The sequence below is a fragment of the Netta rufina genome (assembly GCF_964035555.1).
Source record: "Netta rufina genome assembly, chromosome: 4".
NCBI lineage: Eukaryota > Metazoa > Chordata > Aves > Anseriformes > Anatidae > Netta > Netta rufina.
The window spans coordinates 68,009,934-68,029,264 of record NC_140127.1 but is presented as its reverse complement, the minus strand read 5'-3'; the positions used below and the strand labels follow the sequence as shown (position 1 = coordinate 68,029,264).

At 38.7% G+C, this 19,331-nt stretch overlaps 1 protein-coding gene across 4 annotated transcripts in view; it reads left to right on the top strand.

The window, feature by feature from the left end:
- FAM193A (family with sequence similarity 193 member A) overlaps positions 1-17,570 on the top strand; it is a 76,016-nt gene extending 58,446 nt beyond the window's left edge. For all 4 annotated transcript variants that reach the window (XM_084285819.1, XM_084285817.1, XM_084285818.1 and 1 more), the window contains 9 exons: positions 344-595; positions 2,990-3,188; positions 4,483-4,755; positions 5,081-5,363; positions 6,496-6,682; positions 8,509-8,739; positions 10,390-11,236; positions 14,169-14,250; positions 16,691-17,570. In XM_084285819.1, the coding sequence (XP_084141945.1) occupies positions 344-595; positions 2,990-3,188; positions 4,483-4,755; positions 5,081-5,363; positions 6,496-6,682; positions 8,509-8,739; positions 10,390-11,236; positions 14,169-14,250; positions 16,691-16,784 (2,448 nt within the window). In that variant the 3' untranslated portion in view covers positions 16,785-17,570. The remainder of the gene's footprint in view (positions 1-343; positions 596-2,989; positions 3,189-4,482; positions 4,756-5,080; positions 5,364-6,495; positions 6,683-8,508; positions 8,740-10,389; positions 11,237-14,168; positions 14,251-16,690) is intronic.
- The last annotated feature ends 1,761 nt before the right edge of the window (positions 17,571-19,331 follow it).

Below are 19,331 nucleotides of genomic sequence, written 5' to 3'. Positions count from 1 at the left end.
CTAGCAATTGCCTAATGTTGTCAAGGTTCCTGTTCCTGTCTCTCCTTGACAATTCTTATCAGTGTTTTGCTTGTTGTCACTGATAGTAGACATTCAAAATTTGGTATCAAATTGTGTTAATCTTTAGGATGTTCCATGCTTAACTGAGATAAAGATCCTTTATTAGTGCTTTTACTTAACTTAATAGCTTCCCATAATGAAAGAATTCAATGGATGCTCTGAATTTATTAATTATGTATGCAAAAGTAATCGTTTATAATTATGAAGAAAAAATCATGGAGGGAGCTGTCTGACTGTATTATAAAATACGTTGATTTTGTTTTTTTTTATTTTGCACTTACAGGCTGACCAAGGCCCAAACGCTTGTGAATGTCACGTTTGCAAACAAGAAGCTTCAGGTCTTACAGCCTCTGCACTTGCAACTGGACGCCTGCCTGCTGGCCATCAGTTCATGAATCCTGAAAAACCTGCACATCCCGCACTTCATCTTTATCCTCACATCCATGGACATATACCTTTGCATACAATCCCACACCTTCCTCGTCCACTTATCCACCCTACCTTGTATACAGCTTCCCCCTTCACACACAATAAGGTAAGCCTGCCGAAGCAGCCACGTTCTGGTCCCAGGAGAAATGCTGTACACCTGTGTGAATTACTAGGTGACAAAGTGTCAGTAAAACCGTAAAAATCGCTTTAGTGTGTGGTCTGTTTGTAGGAGTTCTTTTTGGAAGAAATGGTGTGAGGGGTAGGGAATAGAACAGATTCAGAAATGGTGAAGGGTTCGTACAGCAGAGCTAAGAGCAGCTATCATCAGGAAGACTGACAATTTCCTTGCTGTGAATAGGAAGAATGTAGAATCAAATGAGTCTTGAATGGTAGAAGAGTAATGGGGCTTTAGTCAGTGTAATAGGACTAATTAAATCTCCATTTAATATATACTGGAGGTTAAAATTTAATATTCCATTTTGGTGATAATATCCTGAGGTTTCTAGCTCAGTATTAGTAATTTTTTGAGAAAAACGAGGTATTAAAAATACTCGCTTTTCTCTGCTTTGAGAGAACTTGATTTTTTTGCAGGTTCTGCAAAGTTCTTTTGACCCAAGGCTTTTAAGTAATGAATGAGAGAGATGCAGAACAGATTGAGACCAGGTGACTGCTTTTAGAATTGAGTCAGAAGCAAGAGCTAACATTTTTGTGGTGCAGTTTCACGTAATATTTCATTGAGTCAAAACGGGTCCTGCTGAAAGGGGCAAAGACTGTCATTAGCATGACGTGTTCCTGTCATCTCCCGTCTGGTCCGGAGATCCTGTGGTTGTGAGTAGATTAGCTCACTGAGATGATCATTAATGAACTCTTGCCATTCTCCTTAATATCCTCATTGTTTTTCCTGTCTTATTGGTATCCTTTCCTTAGTTCTGTTGTGATGCAACAGTTCCTTTTGTCGTGCTCCAGCCTGACATTTCTCAACAGCCCACTGGCGATCTTCTGAAATCCTGAATTGTTGTAATCTCCACCTTTTCCATCCTTCCAGCACTTGTCCCCCATCCCTTTGTAGCAGTCCACTCAAGTTCTCATCCGTGCAGTACCCTGATCTCTGCTCTCTTTCCTTTCAAAAGACCTTTGCGTAGTGAAACATCTGCAGCGTATTGTCAAGGCTCCACCAGAAGCCCCATGCAGAGTGGCAGGCTGCTAGCACTGAGTGGCTTTATTATGCTGGCCAGATCTATTAGTTTTGGCACAGCACCTGAACCAGCTGGGCTCCATGTATTTATGTTGTGCGGGAGCTAGAAAGGCATATGTGGAAGCTGAAGCTTTAGGGAGCTTTCACGTTTGAAGAGCCAGATGAATTCAGCAGAGCTGGTAGTGAAGGAGCTAATAAGCCCGACTGCATCAGGCTTGTTTCATCGTGGAAAGGCTGTTCTGTCTCTATGATGTTTTTTCTACCCACATGTGTAAGTTTTCTTTTATGGAGGGTATTCCTGCTGCTCTGGCTTTCACCATTAGTCAGATGATGAAAATCTGTCTGGATTTAAAAAAAAATAAAATAAAAAGTCCAGGTATACAAGTTCTCTTGGTTGGGAGTGTTTAGGCATTAGTTTCTGAAATTACTGGACTCAGGTGACATTTTTAATATTTAGATCTACACCTGTATAGCCTTTCATTGCATGAAATGTGGAGGAATAGGATGATCACTTGAAAAAAGCCAAAGAAAAGGTGACAGTAATTGAACGTAATGCTGGAATTGCACAAGGTTTCTGGAAGAAAGTTACATTTTAGAATGTGAATAAACAATTTCAGCTAGAAGAAATGGGGTGTGCCAGAACAACTTGCCTCTATAAAACAGGAAAAAGTATTTTATTGGGCTTATTTTAAGATGATTTTTGGAATAAAAGGGTGCATTCATTGCCTGTTAAGTTTCAAGCTGGGAACCTTTTAGTACTGGAGGTGAAAAGAGTAGACAAATACAATCAAGCTTTTAAAAGATGTTTTCAAATAGTAAGTGTTTAGTTCTTCTATTGTGCTATTTCCAATCCTGAAGTTTGTAATCCTTTATCACAATTGTTTTATGTGGTAGTGGTTATAATGTCAGAGAAATGTTTTTGGCAGCCTAGGCTTTGAAAGGTAGCAATTCCTAACAAGTTCTACATTGAAATAAATATTTTTTAATGAAAAATGGTGACCCACTGATATTATATATTTACCACGGTGTTTTTGGAGAAGGCTTCTTGGTATTCATCTTCTATCTAAATCTAAAGGAAACGTTTGTGATTATAAAATATATACATAAAATCTGTGTAATAAGTTATCTGCATTTAAAAAAAAAATCAAACCCATCTTTTTATCATTCTGGGAAATACTGTTTATTACCCTTAGCTTTTCACAATGCCTTTCATAATTGAAACAGTTTATGATTTGAATGTTGCTGTTGGAGTGACTGTGTAAGCAAACAGAATATTAATGAGGAAAATACTCTTTATTTTTGTAGGCATTACCGCCAGCTCCAGTTCAGAATCATTCAAACAAGCATCAAGTATTCAATGCATCTCTCCAAGATCATATTTATCCAAGCTGTTTTGGGAGCACTCCAGATTGGAATAGCTCTAAATTTATAAGTCTCTGGGGATCAGAGATGATGAATGACAAGAACTGGAATCCTGCTACATTCTTGCCTGATACAATTCCTGGTGAGGTTTTGGTATTATTTCACACTGACTAGTTAAGTCTTATATTTTGAGTGGAATGTGGCACTTTTTTTCCAGGAATGGAAGGTTTTATCATCACGTTCCTATAAGATGGGGTGCTGGCAGAGACTTGCTGCCATTTGTACTTCAGTGGGGCTGAAAATTGGAAAACAAGTTCCTATGCATTGGTGATAGGACTCTAAAGGCAGAAGAATAGCTTACCATTTTTCACCTGTGGTCATTGTAGAAGAATTTTTGTCTTTGGATGCTTAGGGTTGCAAAGAAATTGGAATTCAGGGGAAGCTTAAGGTATTTTTATTCTTCTGTTATGAAGGCCCGCTCATTTTCTACAGGGTCATAAAAGCACTGGTGACATGGTACTACATCCTCCTTACGGTGCACAGAGATAGTGTTGTCATTCAAACAGAGACATAAATCTAGCAAGTGATTTATTTAAGCCAGGAAGCCTTTGGAGATGTTAAGTGTTAAAGTGAAATAGAACAGGTTAATAAATAAATAACCTGTGTATATCTTCCATTCACACGATAGCAAATATAAAAATTGCCTTTTAAAGTAACTTGTATGAAAAAGGGAGCTTGGTTTTGTGTTTTGGCTTTTTTTTTTCCAGACTGATCTGCTGCTAACTTGGGTCAAGCTACTAAAGTGATACTTGAAAGGGAAGACCTTAAAAACTTCCAGAAAACTTTCCCCAGTAGCATAGCTCATCTCCATACAAACGTAGTTATGAGTAGCTGTTCCAACAGATGATTAGTAGCAAGCTTGTGTCAAAGGTCTGATCACAAAGGGGTTACCATAGTTGTCTGGAATTACCAATAAGTAAAGATAAGGTTTATAACACCACACTGATAGAAGGATGTGTTGTTCCTGCCTATGTTGTAATTGTTGCATGGACAACCTGGACTTCCCATGTTGAAGCTTTTATACTTAGGATGTAAAAAGGTATCCAATTTTAATTTTTCAAGTATAAATGGCTATAGGTATCTGTAGCGTCTTTGCTACTTGTTAACACATTTGGCATGTAACTTAAAGGGGTTTTTTACTTCTGCTCTGGGACTTCTTAACACTTTCACTACAGCTATATTTGGGGGGGGAGGGAAAGGGAGTGGTATTTGGGAGGAGAGGATCAGTTCACTAATCTGACCAAGCCAATACTCACAGCATATCCTTGTTCATCTTGCAGCACTACATCTAAATTATGAAATGTTGAGTTCTAAATACCATAAAGACAGTTCTGTAATTCTATGATTCTTAATTACTATGTGTGTTTCAATTGAAGGGAGTGATATATTAACACCAGCACTCTCAGAAATAAGACCCGAAGCACTTCCTACTACATCTAGCAACGAAGCTTCAGCAGTTACTGACAGCAAAGAGAAGAAAAATGCTGCAAAGAAGAAATGTCTGTACAATTTCCAGGATGCCTTTATGGAAGCTAATAAAGTTGTCATGGCAACCTCTTCTGCCACTTCTTCTGTCTCTTGCACAGCTACAACAGTGCAGTCAAGCAGCAACCAATTCAAAGTATCGTCCAAGAGACCTTCATCAATAGGTAAGGAGTTGTAATTCACAGCTTAGTAACTGACTCAAATATATTTAATCATAAATATCTATACGTGTTTATTTAAGTAAAGTTTTGTGTCTTGAGATTATCTTTAATCAGTGTTCTTACTACTCTTGAGTGGTGTTCTCTGTACTCATTCTATAATTTGGTTAAAGACTTTGGTATCTGGGCTTGGGGACTGGTAATTTATGTTGAAATACCCAGTTTTTATAGAAACCGAGAACATCTACCACTGAGTGATGTTTTCGGGCGTTTAAACGGAAACTTATTTCTTTTTAATTGTAAGCAGTGTCTTTTTTTCCCCTCAATTTAGGTGAAGTGTTCCACAATATTAATAAAGAGGACCATAGACATTCTGCACCAGTTGCACCACGAAATAGTCCTACCAGTTTAGCATCCCTTCCTTCACTGTCTCCTGCTGCACTGTCTCCAGCTTCTACGCCCCATCTTCCAAATCTTGCTGCTCCTTCTTTCCCCAAAACTGCTGCAACAGCCCCTGGATTTGTGGATCCTCATTCAGGTCTTTGTCCTGCTACGGTTGCACCTCCTACTTCTACCACAGACAGCTCTGTAAGTGCCCCGCCAAGTGTCTGCAGGTAAGTCTAGCAGCTGAGTGACAGAACTAACGAAGCTTTGATTTCTACAGAGCTGTATCTGTTATTTCCTAGCACACTATCCCACTGTTTGGCTGGGCACTGCCGTGCTAACTCTCAACAGAGAAGAAGCAGCGGTACTAGGATTGCTCAGATAGACTTGCCAGAATGTTTGTGCTGTCAGGTACCTACTGTTACATGTAATGGTTGTGCATACCTTTTCCTTAACTAGGATACTGAATTGTGAGCATTTTTTCTTTTGCCTTACTCCCTAATTTTTGATAAAGGTACTTTTTTTTTTTTTTTTTTTTGTGGGAGGGCAGGGGGTGAGTGAGGAGTGAGCTTCAGAAGGAAGATTCACATATGTTTTGCAGATAGGACAGATGATGGTATGTTTTCACTTTTTTAACATAAGAACAAATGCTAGATGAGTTTTATTAAATATTTTCTACAGTTAAAGGAAAACCACATCACAGTTCCAGAAGAAATGAGCAATAGATGTGTTGGGCATGTATTTAAGTTGTCCTTCGGAGAGAATAAACTGCTGTGTTGCTGCTTATTGGAGAGACATACCGTGTTTTCTCCTGTAAAAATTTTCTCCTTAAAAAATTAAGGTACAAAGAGGGTAATGGCAACATCTTGTTTTTTTGCTGATGCCGATTTTTTTTAAGTGAAGGGCTTGAAAATCTGTCTACAACCAGGGGATTTTAGAAATAAGCTTGGCATTTTACAACTGCATAGTTGTCTTCAGACCACAAGCAATGAGATGGCAGCTATTTCAAAACCATTCCAAATTAAAGCTAAAAGTTTCTGCTTCTGAAGTTATTTTACCCCTTTTAAAAACAAGGAGGAACACTTCCACAGCTCACTCTGTAGGCTACTTATTCAGTGAGTCACCAACTGACTTTTTCATAAATCACTTTGCCATGCATCATCAAGTCTCTCTTCTTGGTTTTGAGAATCTCCATTTGAAAGCTACTGTAAGAATGCCTTAGGATTTGATGCATCACCAGTGGCTGACATCCCGGTTAGAGAGGTGTTCCTGATGGATGTACATACAGCTGTACATGTTTTTTTCAGTGTTACTTGTATTATAATTTAGAGTTTGTAAAAACTTTTTCTCACTTTAACACAGTGATCCTGATTGTGAGGGCCATCGCTGTGAGAACAGTAACACATATGATCATCAACAGTATGATGGAGAGGAGAGCCAAGATGAAGACAGCTGTTCAGAGCATAGCTCAAGTACCTCAACATCCACAAATCAGAAGGAAGGAAAATACTGTGACTGCTGTTACTGTGAGTTCTTCGGCCATGGCGGAGTAAGTTGCTGGATTTCCAGTTTTATTTTTTCTTTGTCATGAATTCATCAATTGCATGTGACATTAATGCCACCCCCTTAGCTGCAGTGTAGAGCTTGCTGGAGAGATGAGTAGTAAAAGGAAGTTCAAAGCATGGGTAGCAAATAATTTTCCTCTTTGAAATGAAGAATTGAAACAAGCCTTTCCAGTTGAAAGCAGTTCAAGGGTAATAAAAATGGCTAAAAGATTTAGGAAGCAACTGACTTGGATAATAGATACCATGTTTGACTATGACATTGCAAATGGGCATTCAGCCATGTAAATAACTTCACAAAATTCATGCGTTCATCTATAGTAGTGTAATTATAAATATTGTGGTGAGTTTGGGTTAAAATGAACTTCATGTGGGATGTTTAAAAAAAAAAAAGTTGGTGGCAATTTATGAACCAACTTCGAGTTCTCCAAGTACTCATTTTAATGTGACACTAAAAAAAAACTCACCTAGAACTCAATCAGAGTTAGTTTAAATTATATTTTCATAAAAGCAAAACCCAAACTGCATTTTGCCTATTTTCAGTATTACAAACAATTTTCTTTGCTGGTGCCTTTTGATAGGTGCTGACTTGAATTTGCCTTTATAAGGTACTTTGAAGAAATTATGAAGCTTTGAAGTATAGAGTTTATACAAAATCTTTTTTCCCTATTGTTTTTTTTTTACTCCTTAAGGATTTGGTTGGAGCACCTTCAAGTTTTCTTCATACCCCTAACATAGCTAGTGATTCTCCTAATGGCCTTTTCATTTTCACAAGCGAAATGGCAGGAGCTGTTAAGTTACCACATCAATTTTTTCTTAATTTTTTATTTTGTGCTGGCCTTACTTGTACATCTGTGCATATAGTCTGTTTTAATAATCAGGTTGCTAGTGGGATTTGAGTCTCTGGCTCTCTTTTTCCTATTTGAAATAAAAATTCATCTTATGGGCTCTGTACTTGGTCAGCTGCAGCTTCATCCTCAAGCCTGAAGTGAATTTGTAGCCCCTGCCCTGTGTCTGGAAGGGGCAGCGAAAGGGATCCTGTGTCTTGCATGTTCCCACCATGCCTGTGTTTCCTCTGTTATTGTCAGTAGTCTGATGGCACAGTGAACTATTTGTTGTGCTGAAGAGACAGAACACTATAGGAGTTTTAGAAGTTAATAGGCTTTGCTTTGTTGGTTTAGGGAGTTGAACTGGTGCAGCTGCAAACAGGTGGGCACCAGATCTGCTGCAGGAGGGGAGAGGCGAAGGCAGGCAGGAGGAGCAAAGAGGAGTCGAGAGGCAGGAGCTGAGGTTGGAAATGCAAATACGAAACATGGTTCAGGAGTTCATCTTACAGCAATATTAACATGTTATTGATGTGCTGGAAATACGCTGGTGTGCTTTGGTGCAGGGTATCAGCCCTTCACAGTGATGGCCCTCAGGCCTGTATAGCCCAAACCCTGAAAGAGACTTGATAGATCATGGAAATGGCAGCAAGGGTCTGCTCTCTTAAATCTTCAGATGTAGCATGCTGAGCACAAGGAAATATGAAAGTCTCCTTTCTTGCTTTTAAAGGCCTCTGTCTTCTCACTTGCACATTCTTCTGCAAAATTGGTCATTCTTCCAATTGGAAAATAAAGCTCGTGAGCTAGCAACAAGCCTGAGAGATCTGTTGCCTGTTAAATATCCACTCAGGTGCACCTACACATAAAGAGTTCAGTATGCAGGTTTTGACCTTCAGTTTGGACCTTGAAGGTCTCTAAAACTTCAAAATGTCAAGAGTATTAGGTCCGTGAAGCTTTTAGTCACTAAATTTTTGTTTGATGTCCATTAGCCGCCAGCTGCACCAACCAGTAGAAATTACGCAGAGATGCGAGAAAAGCTTCGTTTGCGTCTAACAAAAAGGAAGGAGGAGCAGCCGAAGAAACCGGATCAGATCTCCGAAAGGGAAAGTGTTGTTGATCATCGAAAGGTGGAGGACTTGCTACAATTCATAAACAGCTCTGAAACCAAACCAGTAAGCAGTTCTCGGGCAGCCAAGCGAGCCAGACATAAGCAAAGAAAGGTAAGATCTAAAAGTGTGCTTATCCTAGAACCTTACATTTGCATCTAAGTGTGTTTTGTGCTCACTCTTTAAGTATTATGGCTCTGTACTGATTTTATAATACTGGCCTAACTATTTTCTATGTAGTTTGTGGTATTCTGCCTGTTTGTGCATACAAAGCCTACTTATCCGTTTTGATGCTTAGAAGTTACATAGAACAGGAGGATTTCTCACAATGTCCTTGTGTATTTTGCTGCAAGTCAGCTTTATAGTGGAATTCCCTCACTTCAGAAAGTTATTTCTAAGTGTCAACAACAAGAATTTGATAGCTGTATAGAATGGACATTTTGAAATTGGAGGAAATTAGAAAGCTCATGTTTCTTCATTGGAATAATGGTTATGAAAGATGACTATAAGAAGCCAGGAAACACATGGTCAGTGCTTTCATGAGGGTGGAGAAGTTAAGTTTTGAGTTTTTACGTGTAGAATGACTGTGCTGGGCACCTTGCTGTCCCAATTGAAAGAGGTAGAGTGCTGTGCCGTGTGATGGTGTGAAGGCCTGTCCAAAGTCAGAGTGAAGTGGCAAGCTGCAGAGAATAAAATAAAAATTAAAGGTTGCTTTCAAACAGAAATTGGCAGAGACATTTCAAACACAAACATCTTTGATGTGTAATACAGAAAATATTTTTTTGAAGATGACAAAAACACTTGCTGAGTTAATAGAGGAAAATGATTTTTCTAAGTTAAATAAGCAGAAAAATTGCTTTATTATTGCAGTTTAAGTATCAACCTTAACATACTGCAAGCTCAAATTGTAATGAGATTGATTGCTGAATGTTTTTGAATTCTGGTAAGCACATTGTGTGACATCACTGTAAATATTTCATGTTTGTGGATTTGTTTGCTGGCATGAAGTCTGTGTGCTTTAAATGCTTCCATGGGTTTGGAAAACCTGATGTTTATGTTACAGGGTTATGTTTGTTTTTTTTTTTTGCATGACTTCTGTAACTGAAAAAGGAATCCTTTATAGACACTTGTAAATGTGCAGGAAAATAACTACATGGACAGGATTGTTCTCAGTGTACAAATCCCATTTTGCTTGTTACGAAAGAACAGTACTGCACAAAGTTTTAGTTACTTGCAGTAACAGCTGGAAAAAAAAGTCCTATGTCTTTGTTTTACATGGTCATGGACTTACGGCTAACAGAAAATTTCACCATCCTTAATATTTTTGACAGTTTGGAATGTGTCTTTAATGTGCTTAGTGTTTTGCTTTTAGTGACTGCTCCTCCTAATGTTAATAAACACTGAAAAGAAAGTCTACCAGAAGGGAAGAACATGTAAATGATACAACATGCCACAAGCATGAGTTACCTTTGTAATTCACAGGCAGTTGAGAGAATGAAGCTGAATATTTTATTTTCAACGGGGCTTGGTGATTATAGCAAACTTTGATATGAAGTTAAGCTTAGCATTAGTAAAAAATAAATAAATAAATAAATAAATGATGATGAATGGTGGTTGGTAGTGACAGCAGTCAAATGGGGGTCAGATAAGCTGGTAGGCTAACGCCCTAAGACTTAAGCTGTTCACACACAAAACCAAAAAGGATACTTAAAACTAATTTCCAAAATTTGTGTCACTTCCAATAATCCAACTGTTCTTTTGTAGCTTGAAGAAAAGGCTCGGCTTGAAGCAGAAGCCAGGGAAAGGGAGCATCACCAGTTGCTTGAAGAACAGAGGCGGCGAGAAGAAGAGGAGGAGGAGAGGCTGAAACAAGAGCTACAGCGGCTTCAAGAACTTCAGCAGCTGAGGGCTGTAAAGAAAAAGAAGAAAGAACGAACAAGTAAAGACTGTCAGAAGGTGGACATGCTTACTCGAAACTGCGAGACAGTGAAGGAATCTGTCCCAAATGCACCTGAAGACATTCAGAATGGTACACTTGAGCAATCAGAAAAGATAGAAACCTCCTCTGGTTCACTGTCAAGACATGTGAATCACACAGAACAGAGGCCGGTTTCAGAGGCAGGCTGTGAACTATCCAACCCCGTAAACACTAGAGACTCAAAGCTGCTTTATCAGAAGGAGGGGAGTGTAAAGCAGCATGAGCCCCTCTCTTTTCTGCTTGATATTATGCATCAACATAAAGAAGGAAACAGCAAACAGAAACTAAAACAAATAAATAATAAACCATGTGCTGAACAAGTGAAAAAGCCTGTTGACTCCCCCAAAGCAGCTGAGATTCAGACGAAAACCAGAAACCAAATAGAAGCCAAAGCAAAAGCAGCAGAGCTCCCAACACTTGCAGAACCTAAAAAAGAGGAGAAGAAATTAAATAACAACAACAAAAAACAGTTGAACCACATAAAGGAAGAGAAAGCCCCTGTACCAAGTGAATCCCCTTCACCAAATGAGCAGCAACAAAATAATAAGCTAATACTTGCAGATTCTCCTCAACCAAAAGGCAAGAACAAGAAAAACAAGAAGAAAAAAGGGGACAAAGTCAACAACTCCATTGGTAAGTGTATAAGAAAGATGAAGAAATCATGGTTCTTTGTTTTGTTTTTTTACTACTACCGCTTAAGTCCAGAAGTTTATCCATAGTCAGCCCTGCTAATGTAAATTAGAGAAACAGAAAAATAGGTTTTGAGAAAACTCAAGCCCCTGTAATTATAAATTCAGTTTGTTTTCTGGGGTGCTCAGTGGTGTGATGTACGATCTTAAGTTACTTGTGTGCTTTTAGTAAACGCATATACTTTTAGTAGAGATGTGGAAGAATAAACTAGCACATGCCACTGTTTTTGTGTGGTTTTTATCAGTAGAGAATCAGTTTATTTTCTGTAGTCTGTCTCTTTACTGTTTAAGAATATTTAGAATACTTGAGCAGTATGTGGAATTCCATTTTGAACTTGTTTGGAAGCAAAACTGTTTCTCACACAGCGTTGAGTGTAGTCTAAAATTGGTCTTACCCTTTGTGCAAGGGAAACCAGGGGATTCTGCAGCCAAAGAAAAATTGTTCGTGCATATTCATTTTTTCAGTGGAAAATATTTTCTTGCATTTACATTGACAGGTGTAGTAAATACAAACTGATTCACTGGTTTTTATTTGTCATTGTGAAAATTTAGTGGGATTATGTAACTTAATAATATGGAGTGTTTTCACTACATGAATACCAGTTTGTGCTAGTAAATAGATTTGATTTATCTGATAGAATTAATAAAACAACAGAAGTTGGAGGTGACTCAAACAAGTTGCACTTGCATAGTTTTCTTCCCATTGAATTTTTTGCTTTATTTCATTTTCCTGAAAGTATCTAGTAATATGATTTAATATCAAAGCTGATGAATGCCTGCAGTGTGAGCTGGTTTGCTCTGTCAACATGCTCATCCATGTGCTCTTCTCAGGCACCAATTTGCTCCTGTGTGTGCTTGGTCCCTCGTGGGGCTGCCTGTTGGGGTGGCAGTTTGTGGTGCAGACATCTGTCTGCTCAGAGCACCCGGTCACTCCCCAGTGATCACACAGGAGCTGAGCAGCAGCAGTGCAGAAATGAGCTGCCTGTTCTCTAGAATGATTTAGCACAGCAGTGTGAACTGCAATATTCTCGGGTAAGCACATACACCTGCCCCATCCTTCTGTGGCAGTCTCTGCTTGAAGACACATGTTTCAGTATACTTCTGTTTCTTAAGCTTTATAGAAATACAAACCAAGCCTCTGGTTGTTGTAAGCCAGAGATGGAGCCTCATTTTGTTTTTGTGGTTTCATGGCCAGCTTGAGTCAGCCCACCCTTCTTTCTTTTAATTCTTATTTTCTCTGTTTCAATTTTGTGTCAATCTGACCGTGATACAGCCCTGAATATTTTTCTCTGAGACCTTAGTTCTTGTGTATACGGTGTTGTGGGGCAGTCTTAATTCCAATCACTGGAAAAACACAAAACTCCAGTCTGGTTTCTTCTCCTGGTCCTACAGACATGTGAAGGAAACCCTTGAATAGGAGTGGGTGGGTAGGCTGCTGCAGCTGCTTAGGTACTTCCCGCATCTCTCCTCCACATATCCACACATACGCACACCCCCACGCTTCTTTTCTGCTACTCTAATAAGTACACTTACAGGTTCTGAAAGCTAATGTTCAAACGTGAGGAAGTACAAGGACGTTATCTCTTTATAAATTCAGAAGCATTGTGCTGCTCTCTGAAGGATTTGGACGAGGCAGTCCCTTTGCTTTGAGTCGTTCTGACTTCAGAACTAAAAGCTAATGTAATACACTTTGCATTTGGTTGCAATTTCTTAAAGACATAGGATTGATGTATTAAATTAGCAAAGGCACAAAAAATGAACTAAGGAAAAAATAATTGTAAAAAATGAAGTGTTAAGGCAGTGAACACTGCTTCTGTTGTGATCTGTTTCTTCAACTTATTCTGGCAGGATTTTCCAACTCTTCATTATAAAGAGGCTGAAGAAAATAGGGTACAGGGAGCCCTGTTTTACAAGGCTTTCTGGTTCTTCTGAAGTAAGTTGCAAGGCCAAGGCACACAGTTTTTGAACCATCAGGAGTGCCTTTAGAGAAGTCATCTGTTCTCTTAGATCCAGGGGTTCTGGAAAGCTGCCCTGTGTGCTGGGTGATTTCAGTTGTGTTGAGTTTCATGGTTTTTGGAACACTTTCTGAGGCTGCTTCAGAGGTGAGAATGGAGTATACATGAGGTGAGAATGGAGTACACGTCAAGTCAGAAGAGGCTTTGTGAAGAAAATTCTCAAATTTCTTTCTACAAAAAGCTTTACATTTCCTGAAGCGTGTGTTTATTTCAGCAAGTACAAGAGGATCATATACTGAGACAGTATAATACACCAACGTGGTTACAATGGCTGATGCCTAAATTCCTGCCATGTTAAAATATTAGAAAAACGTTTAAATAAAAAAAAAAACTAATTGCACATGGCATGACTTGCAGACAGAGCCTGATAACAGTGTCCAGGAGGAGTACAGCGTCTCTACAAAGAATTCTTGAAATTCTTTCTTTATGAATACTACTCTTAAAATGCTTCTAGAGCTGTTTAGTTAATAACCAAGCCAACAAATTTCAGGCAAACAGTGTTCTTTTGCTGCCGAATTTGTCAACGCCCTTGTATAATTTGACCTTTCTCATCGGTGTTCCAGGTTTATTGGATCTTTTGCAATCCCTGTGATCAGTACATTCACTGTTGATTTGTCTCCTCCTTACTCCTGTCTAACTCCTTCTGAAGGCTGAGCTGAGAAATACTAGTATAACGTTTTTAAGAAGTGGCTTTTCAATTATAAATTGCTATTAATTCAGCCTAAATACAAATAATGAGTAGTCCACAAGGTTCAGACAGTTCTTTAAAAGTGTCTTTAATGCAGCTTGTTCACACTTCTTCCTTTCTCCGTCCCTCCTCCCCATGGAACCTAACTTAGTGTAATCCTTTTCCCTTTGTAGATGATGTTTTTCTACCCAAAGACATTGATCTAGACAGTGTGGAAATGGACGAAACAGAGCGAGAAGTGGAATATTTTAAAAGGTAAAGTGCTGTAACCTCTGCCCATAAAGCTGTTGTGGTGCTTTCAGTGTATTTAATGACCAATTCCTTGTCATCGTCTTTATGTAGCTTTATGTAGCTTTCAGAATATCCTCAGCTACCATTTTTTCTATAAGCAAAATTTGAAAATGTTTATTATTCACACAGACAAAATACTTGCTAGTGTTTTTTTTAAATATATATATATAAATGCAATGTTAGATGTTAAGTACTGAACAAATAAAAACTTCAGAATTTCAGAGCAAAATGTTATTTCATGAGGGTTGTTTTTTTTTTTTACATGTTTAGAGGAGAGCTATTGCTTTAGAACTTTTTATTATGCATGAAATATAGATGGCACAACTGCGGGTACTAGCTTATACTAACGATTAAAGAGGGCATGTTTACACTAGTGCAGTGTCAAGAAAAAGAATGAACGGATGTTTGTGAAACTTTGTTCTTCTGTGAGTTTTGGTTGCTTTGCCGGGGGTTATGCATCACATATTTAAGTTATTCAGATATGGGAAGACAGCTCATGTGTGTGTAACATAGCACGTGTTCTTCAGTAATACCATAGATTACTCAAATTTGTCGTCTTTAATGGTGACTGGGCGTGCTCGTTTCCCATAAATACTTCTCAGTGAGTCTTTCATTGTGATAGCCAAAGCTGAATGGCTACAGATCCATTAGCTTCCTACCATTCCTACTATTCAAAATAGTTTTGGAATCGATAGTAGTGTTTGACAACTAAAACCATTTGTTTAAAGGGTGTTTTTTGTTTAAGCTCAGACTTGCAGTATGGATTTTAAATGTTCTCTGAACTCATACTTTTGATAGACAATGAGCATGGGAAGTAATGAATATCTGAGTCTTGCGAAGGACAACTGCTTCTCTGTGCTGGTTATTTCTATATGAAATCCATGTGCCAGATTTAAATTAATGTTAACATGCAAAGAAGATGAAATTTCAGAAGTACAGACTCTATTCTTAAAAAGTATTTTTCTAAGTTGTGCCAGTTAACAGACTTTGCTATTTAAACTAAAAGGCAGATTTTATGAATTAAATGTGGCGTACATTAAGTAATGCTATTGTTGGCATAGCACAAGCACTGTGCTACAAGCTGCAGGTAATATTCTTAGCTTCATTCAAGTTTGTAGTGTCTGTGATAATAAAACAGGAAAGTTCACCAATTCTTTACTTTCAATAAGATAAATGGCAGAAAAGTGTCCTTTACTTGCAGAAGTGTTGCTGAAGTTTGGAAATGAGTTTGTCACACATGATTCCAAATGAGCAATTAGAGCTTTTATAACTCTGCTCTTTTATAACCAATTCAGTGATTGATATCATCTACTCCTTTAATTTCATCTGTTAGGAAGTGTCCAATTCTTTATGCGTGCCTGCAGTGCCCTGCTAGGTTCTGTTTAGGGGAATGCCATGAAGGCACATTGAGTGTGTTGTGTCATTGGATAGTTCCCAATACAATCAATGGCAAGCCAACAACATTGGTGGAATTCATACTCTTCAATGATAATTTGTTAATTTGTCATCCTTCCTCCTTGCTTTGTTAGTTGGATGATAGATGGATACATTAATTACACCTTGACTTCAGAATTGATTTTGCAAAGTGCTTCTACCTTTGGCACAGAAAGAACAAAATAAGTTCAGTTCTTCTAACCTTCCCCTGTACCTTTTTTGTTTCTCTCCTTCTGTCTGCTCCCCTTACTTGGCTTTCAGCTGTTACAGAAGCTGTGCAGCCTTTCTTTCAGAGAAGGGTGCTACAGATGGAGCTACCTTGAAGCTATAATGGAACTTGTAGCCTAATCAAGCTACACCATACCTTGATAAAGGATTGAAACATGAATTAACTGTCAATGAAACACCTGTTCCTGAGCACATACCAAGCTCTTTCAGAAGTTCATCCATAAATGTGCAGTGTGTTCAGTGAAAGCTACTAAGTGGATTTTTATTTTTTAAAGATGCTTTTTCCAGTCCAGTCCAGTGGACTATTTATCTGCTATATTATAAACAAATATCCTTTCACTAGGCCTTTGTCTCATGTAGTTTTGCTGTACTCAGAAGATTGGTGTTAGAAAAAGCAGTGCCCAATGCCATTGGTGCTTCTGCTCTATAAATTACCTACATTCTTACTATTACAAGGGTTTTGGTACATACAGCCGTGTCAGCTCTGGTTTTAGTTAACATTCAGCTAGCTTCTGTGTTGCTAGTGTTCTTTGCTTCTTCTCCCACTTATTCTTGGTAATACAGGGCTGTTCAAAGAAATGGGTTTATGAATAAGGGGCAAGTAATTTTTTTCATGGCATGATTTTTTTAAGCTTTGTACTTCCGAATTGGAATGACCCTTCAGAAAAGGGATACCATCAGTGGCTTGATTTTTTTTTTTTTTTTGAAGAACATAAGTTTTACTCTATCACTTTTTTTTCAGATTCTGCTTGGATTCTGCTAGACAGACGAGGCAGAGACTTTCCATCAACTGGTCCAATTTTAGCTTGAAAAAAACCACCTTTGCTGCACATTGAAATGACACAATATGGGGAGGGAACCCTGCAGGAATCAATGAACGACAACTCCACTTACCTGTCCTGCTGTGCTGAGAGCTTATCTGGTCTTGAGCCAGTGCTGCCTTGCCTTGTCCCCAGTGCTGTGTGGATCTGCACTGAACCCTTTGGCCTGATAATTCTTGCGGACTGAAAAATTGCCACTTTCTACCTGAATTTGTTAGCTTGTGTGCTTGTAGTCTGTGAGTGAGACTTACTTGATTGTAGCTGTATGCCGTTGGAGTTGGAACAATAGCTCTTTTCCATCTCCTTCTGAATGCCTTGGCCTCAGAGACTTTAAATTGCTTAGGCTTGGGTGGAGGCCAAAATACTAGTTTGCATCATCTGCAGTGGCTCCTGTCACTTCTGCATTTAGCTATGTTTTGTCATTCTGACTCCTGACAAAGGAATGGACCTAGTCAGTTGTGCTTTCATCTGCTCCAGAATTCTCCTGACATGACTTCATGAAAAAGAGGCTCTTATGGGACAAGTATTTCCTCAGTTCTTTCACAATCTACTGTTTAAGAGTGTACAAGTTACGCTATTTGTGTTTTGATTTTTTTTCCTGACTTGTAGCCAGCTTGTGTAAGAATACTTGCAGAATGAGAAAATTTAAAAAGAACAGTACTCACACTATCAAATCTGTTATAGAGTGTATAATTGTATTAACACTGAAGCCTAACTGGCTACTTTTTTAACATATTGTTAAGTAATATTAAAATCATGTCTTTCTTTTTGAAAGATGGAATACATTAGTATGGCAGAAGACTTGTGTCTTGCTTTTTTCTGCTTGGGTTGGGTGAGGGAAAAAACAAACATTGCAAAAAAAAAAATAATGGTATTCTAAACAAAATCTAATCTTGTGCCAGAATTGGTCAGTGAATGCTGCTTCATTTTAGTGTATGTTTCTCTGAACGCTTGTTTGCCACCTCACCTGATGGGAAAAAGTGTCCGCTGGAGCAAGGAGGACTCCTGCTGGATGCTGGAATTAAGTTCGCGAATTCTGTGAATTACGATAATACGACTATTATAATAGGTACTTTATGAGAAACAAGGTGATCCAAGTATTTTCAATTTCTCTGTTGGTATAGAAATGAAACAGGTAGGCTTGATGTTGTTGTGTAAGTATTTAACAAAATAGTAACGTCTTGTGGGTTGCTTAGTGTTGTCCACCATGGAGGAAAAATGGTGTTTTAGGATTTTCGTCTGTGTAAAGATATAATGCACTTAGAAAAGTTTCTCTGATACTGTGCTATTTATTTAGAGAACATTTCATTTTGATGACCGTATTTACCCAGACACCCTTTCATTTTTATAAAGAAAATAAAACTTCACTCAATATATACTTAAAAGGACAATGCAGCTTCAAAGCCCACTAGCCTCCTTCTCCAGAACTGTTCCCATGGTTTATTTCTGCTGCTCGTTAACATGTGTTTCAGTGTGATACAGCCACTGGGCTTGGGTCTGCTTTGCAAGACGCAGTGTAATTCTACAGCTTCAGGCTTGAGAAGCTTTAAGAAATGATTGCTTCCACATCCCCTTTGAGGCCAGGCGGCAGCAGGAGGATTGGTTTGGCTACAATATCTACATTTTCACTCTTCATCTACAATTTCACATCCCTCTTTAGTCAGTCCTGGAGCTCCTGTCCTAGCGTGTGCTGCTGGTACAGAATGTTGTTACTCAGCTAAACCCAGCTGCTGTAGGCAATAAACCCAGCTGCTGCAGGTAAATGAGATCTCCCTTGTGTAGAGGGAATGATGCAACCTGTTACCAAATTACAGTCCAGGGGTTTAAAGGTGACAACTTCTGTTACTCATCAGTTGCTCATCGGATTCAGGTTAAGGAAGGGAGTAATGGAGTAGTCTCACTTTTTTTCTTCCATTGAAGTATTGTAACGTATGTATTTACCTGCTGGAAGAATAGGATCTCAGACCCAGGTGGTGGTATCTGTGCCATTCTAGCACCAGCTGTCTCTGCAAAGACCGTGAGCTGCTCAGAATAGCTGCATCAGTTAGTGCAGGAGTGACATTTGCTCCTTGGGGCCATCGAGGCTTCCATCTGCTGCAGCCTCAGTTGCATAAAAGTTTAGACATTTCTATTATGGGACACTGGCTGTGGAAAATGTGGTTAAGACACCCAAAGCTGGATGTGTGTGGTATCTCTTCAGGCTTTTGTGGTTCCAAACCGTAGCACAAGGTGGCGGTGTGTGTCATCAGAAGGCATTGCCATGTCAGTGATCTGCAGCTGAGGCAAGGGATGGAAAATTGAGTTGATGTCACCTGGCCAAATAATGGTGCAGCTTCCAGCTCCTCTGGAGGAGGAGAGCTTGGAGTTTTGAGATTTCTCTGATGGTGCTAGAAAACTCGTAGCATTTGTTTTAACTAATAAATGGGGAAGAAAACAAGCTAAGAAAGCTGTTGAGTGATATATGACTATGATGTGTTTTTCTTTATATTGAAATCCTGGATTAAGAGAACAGGACTCTTTTTGTACCTAGGGAGTGTGTCTGTATTTATAATCTTTTTTGAA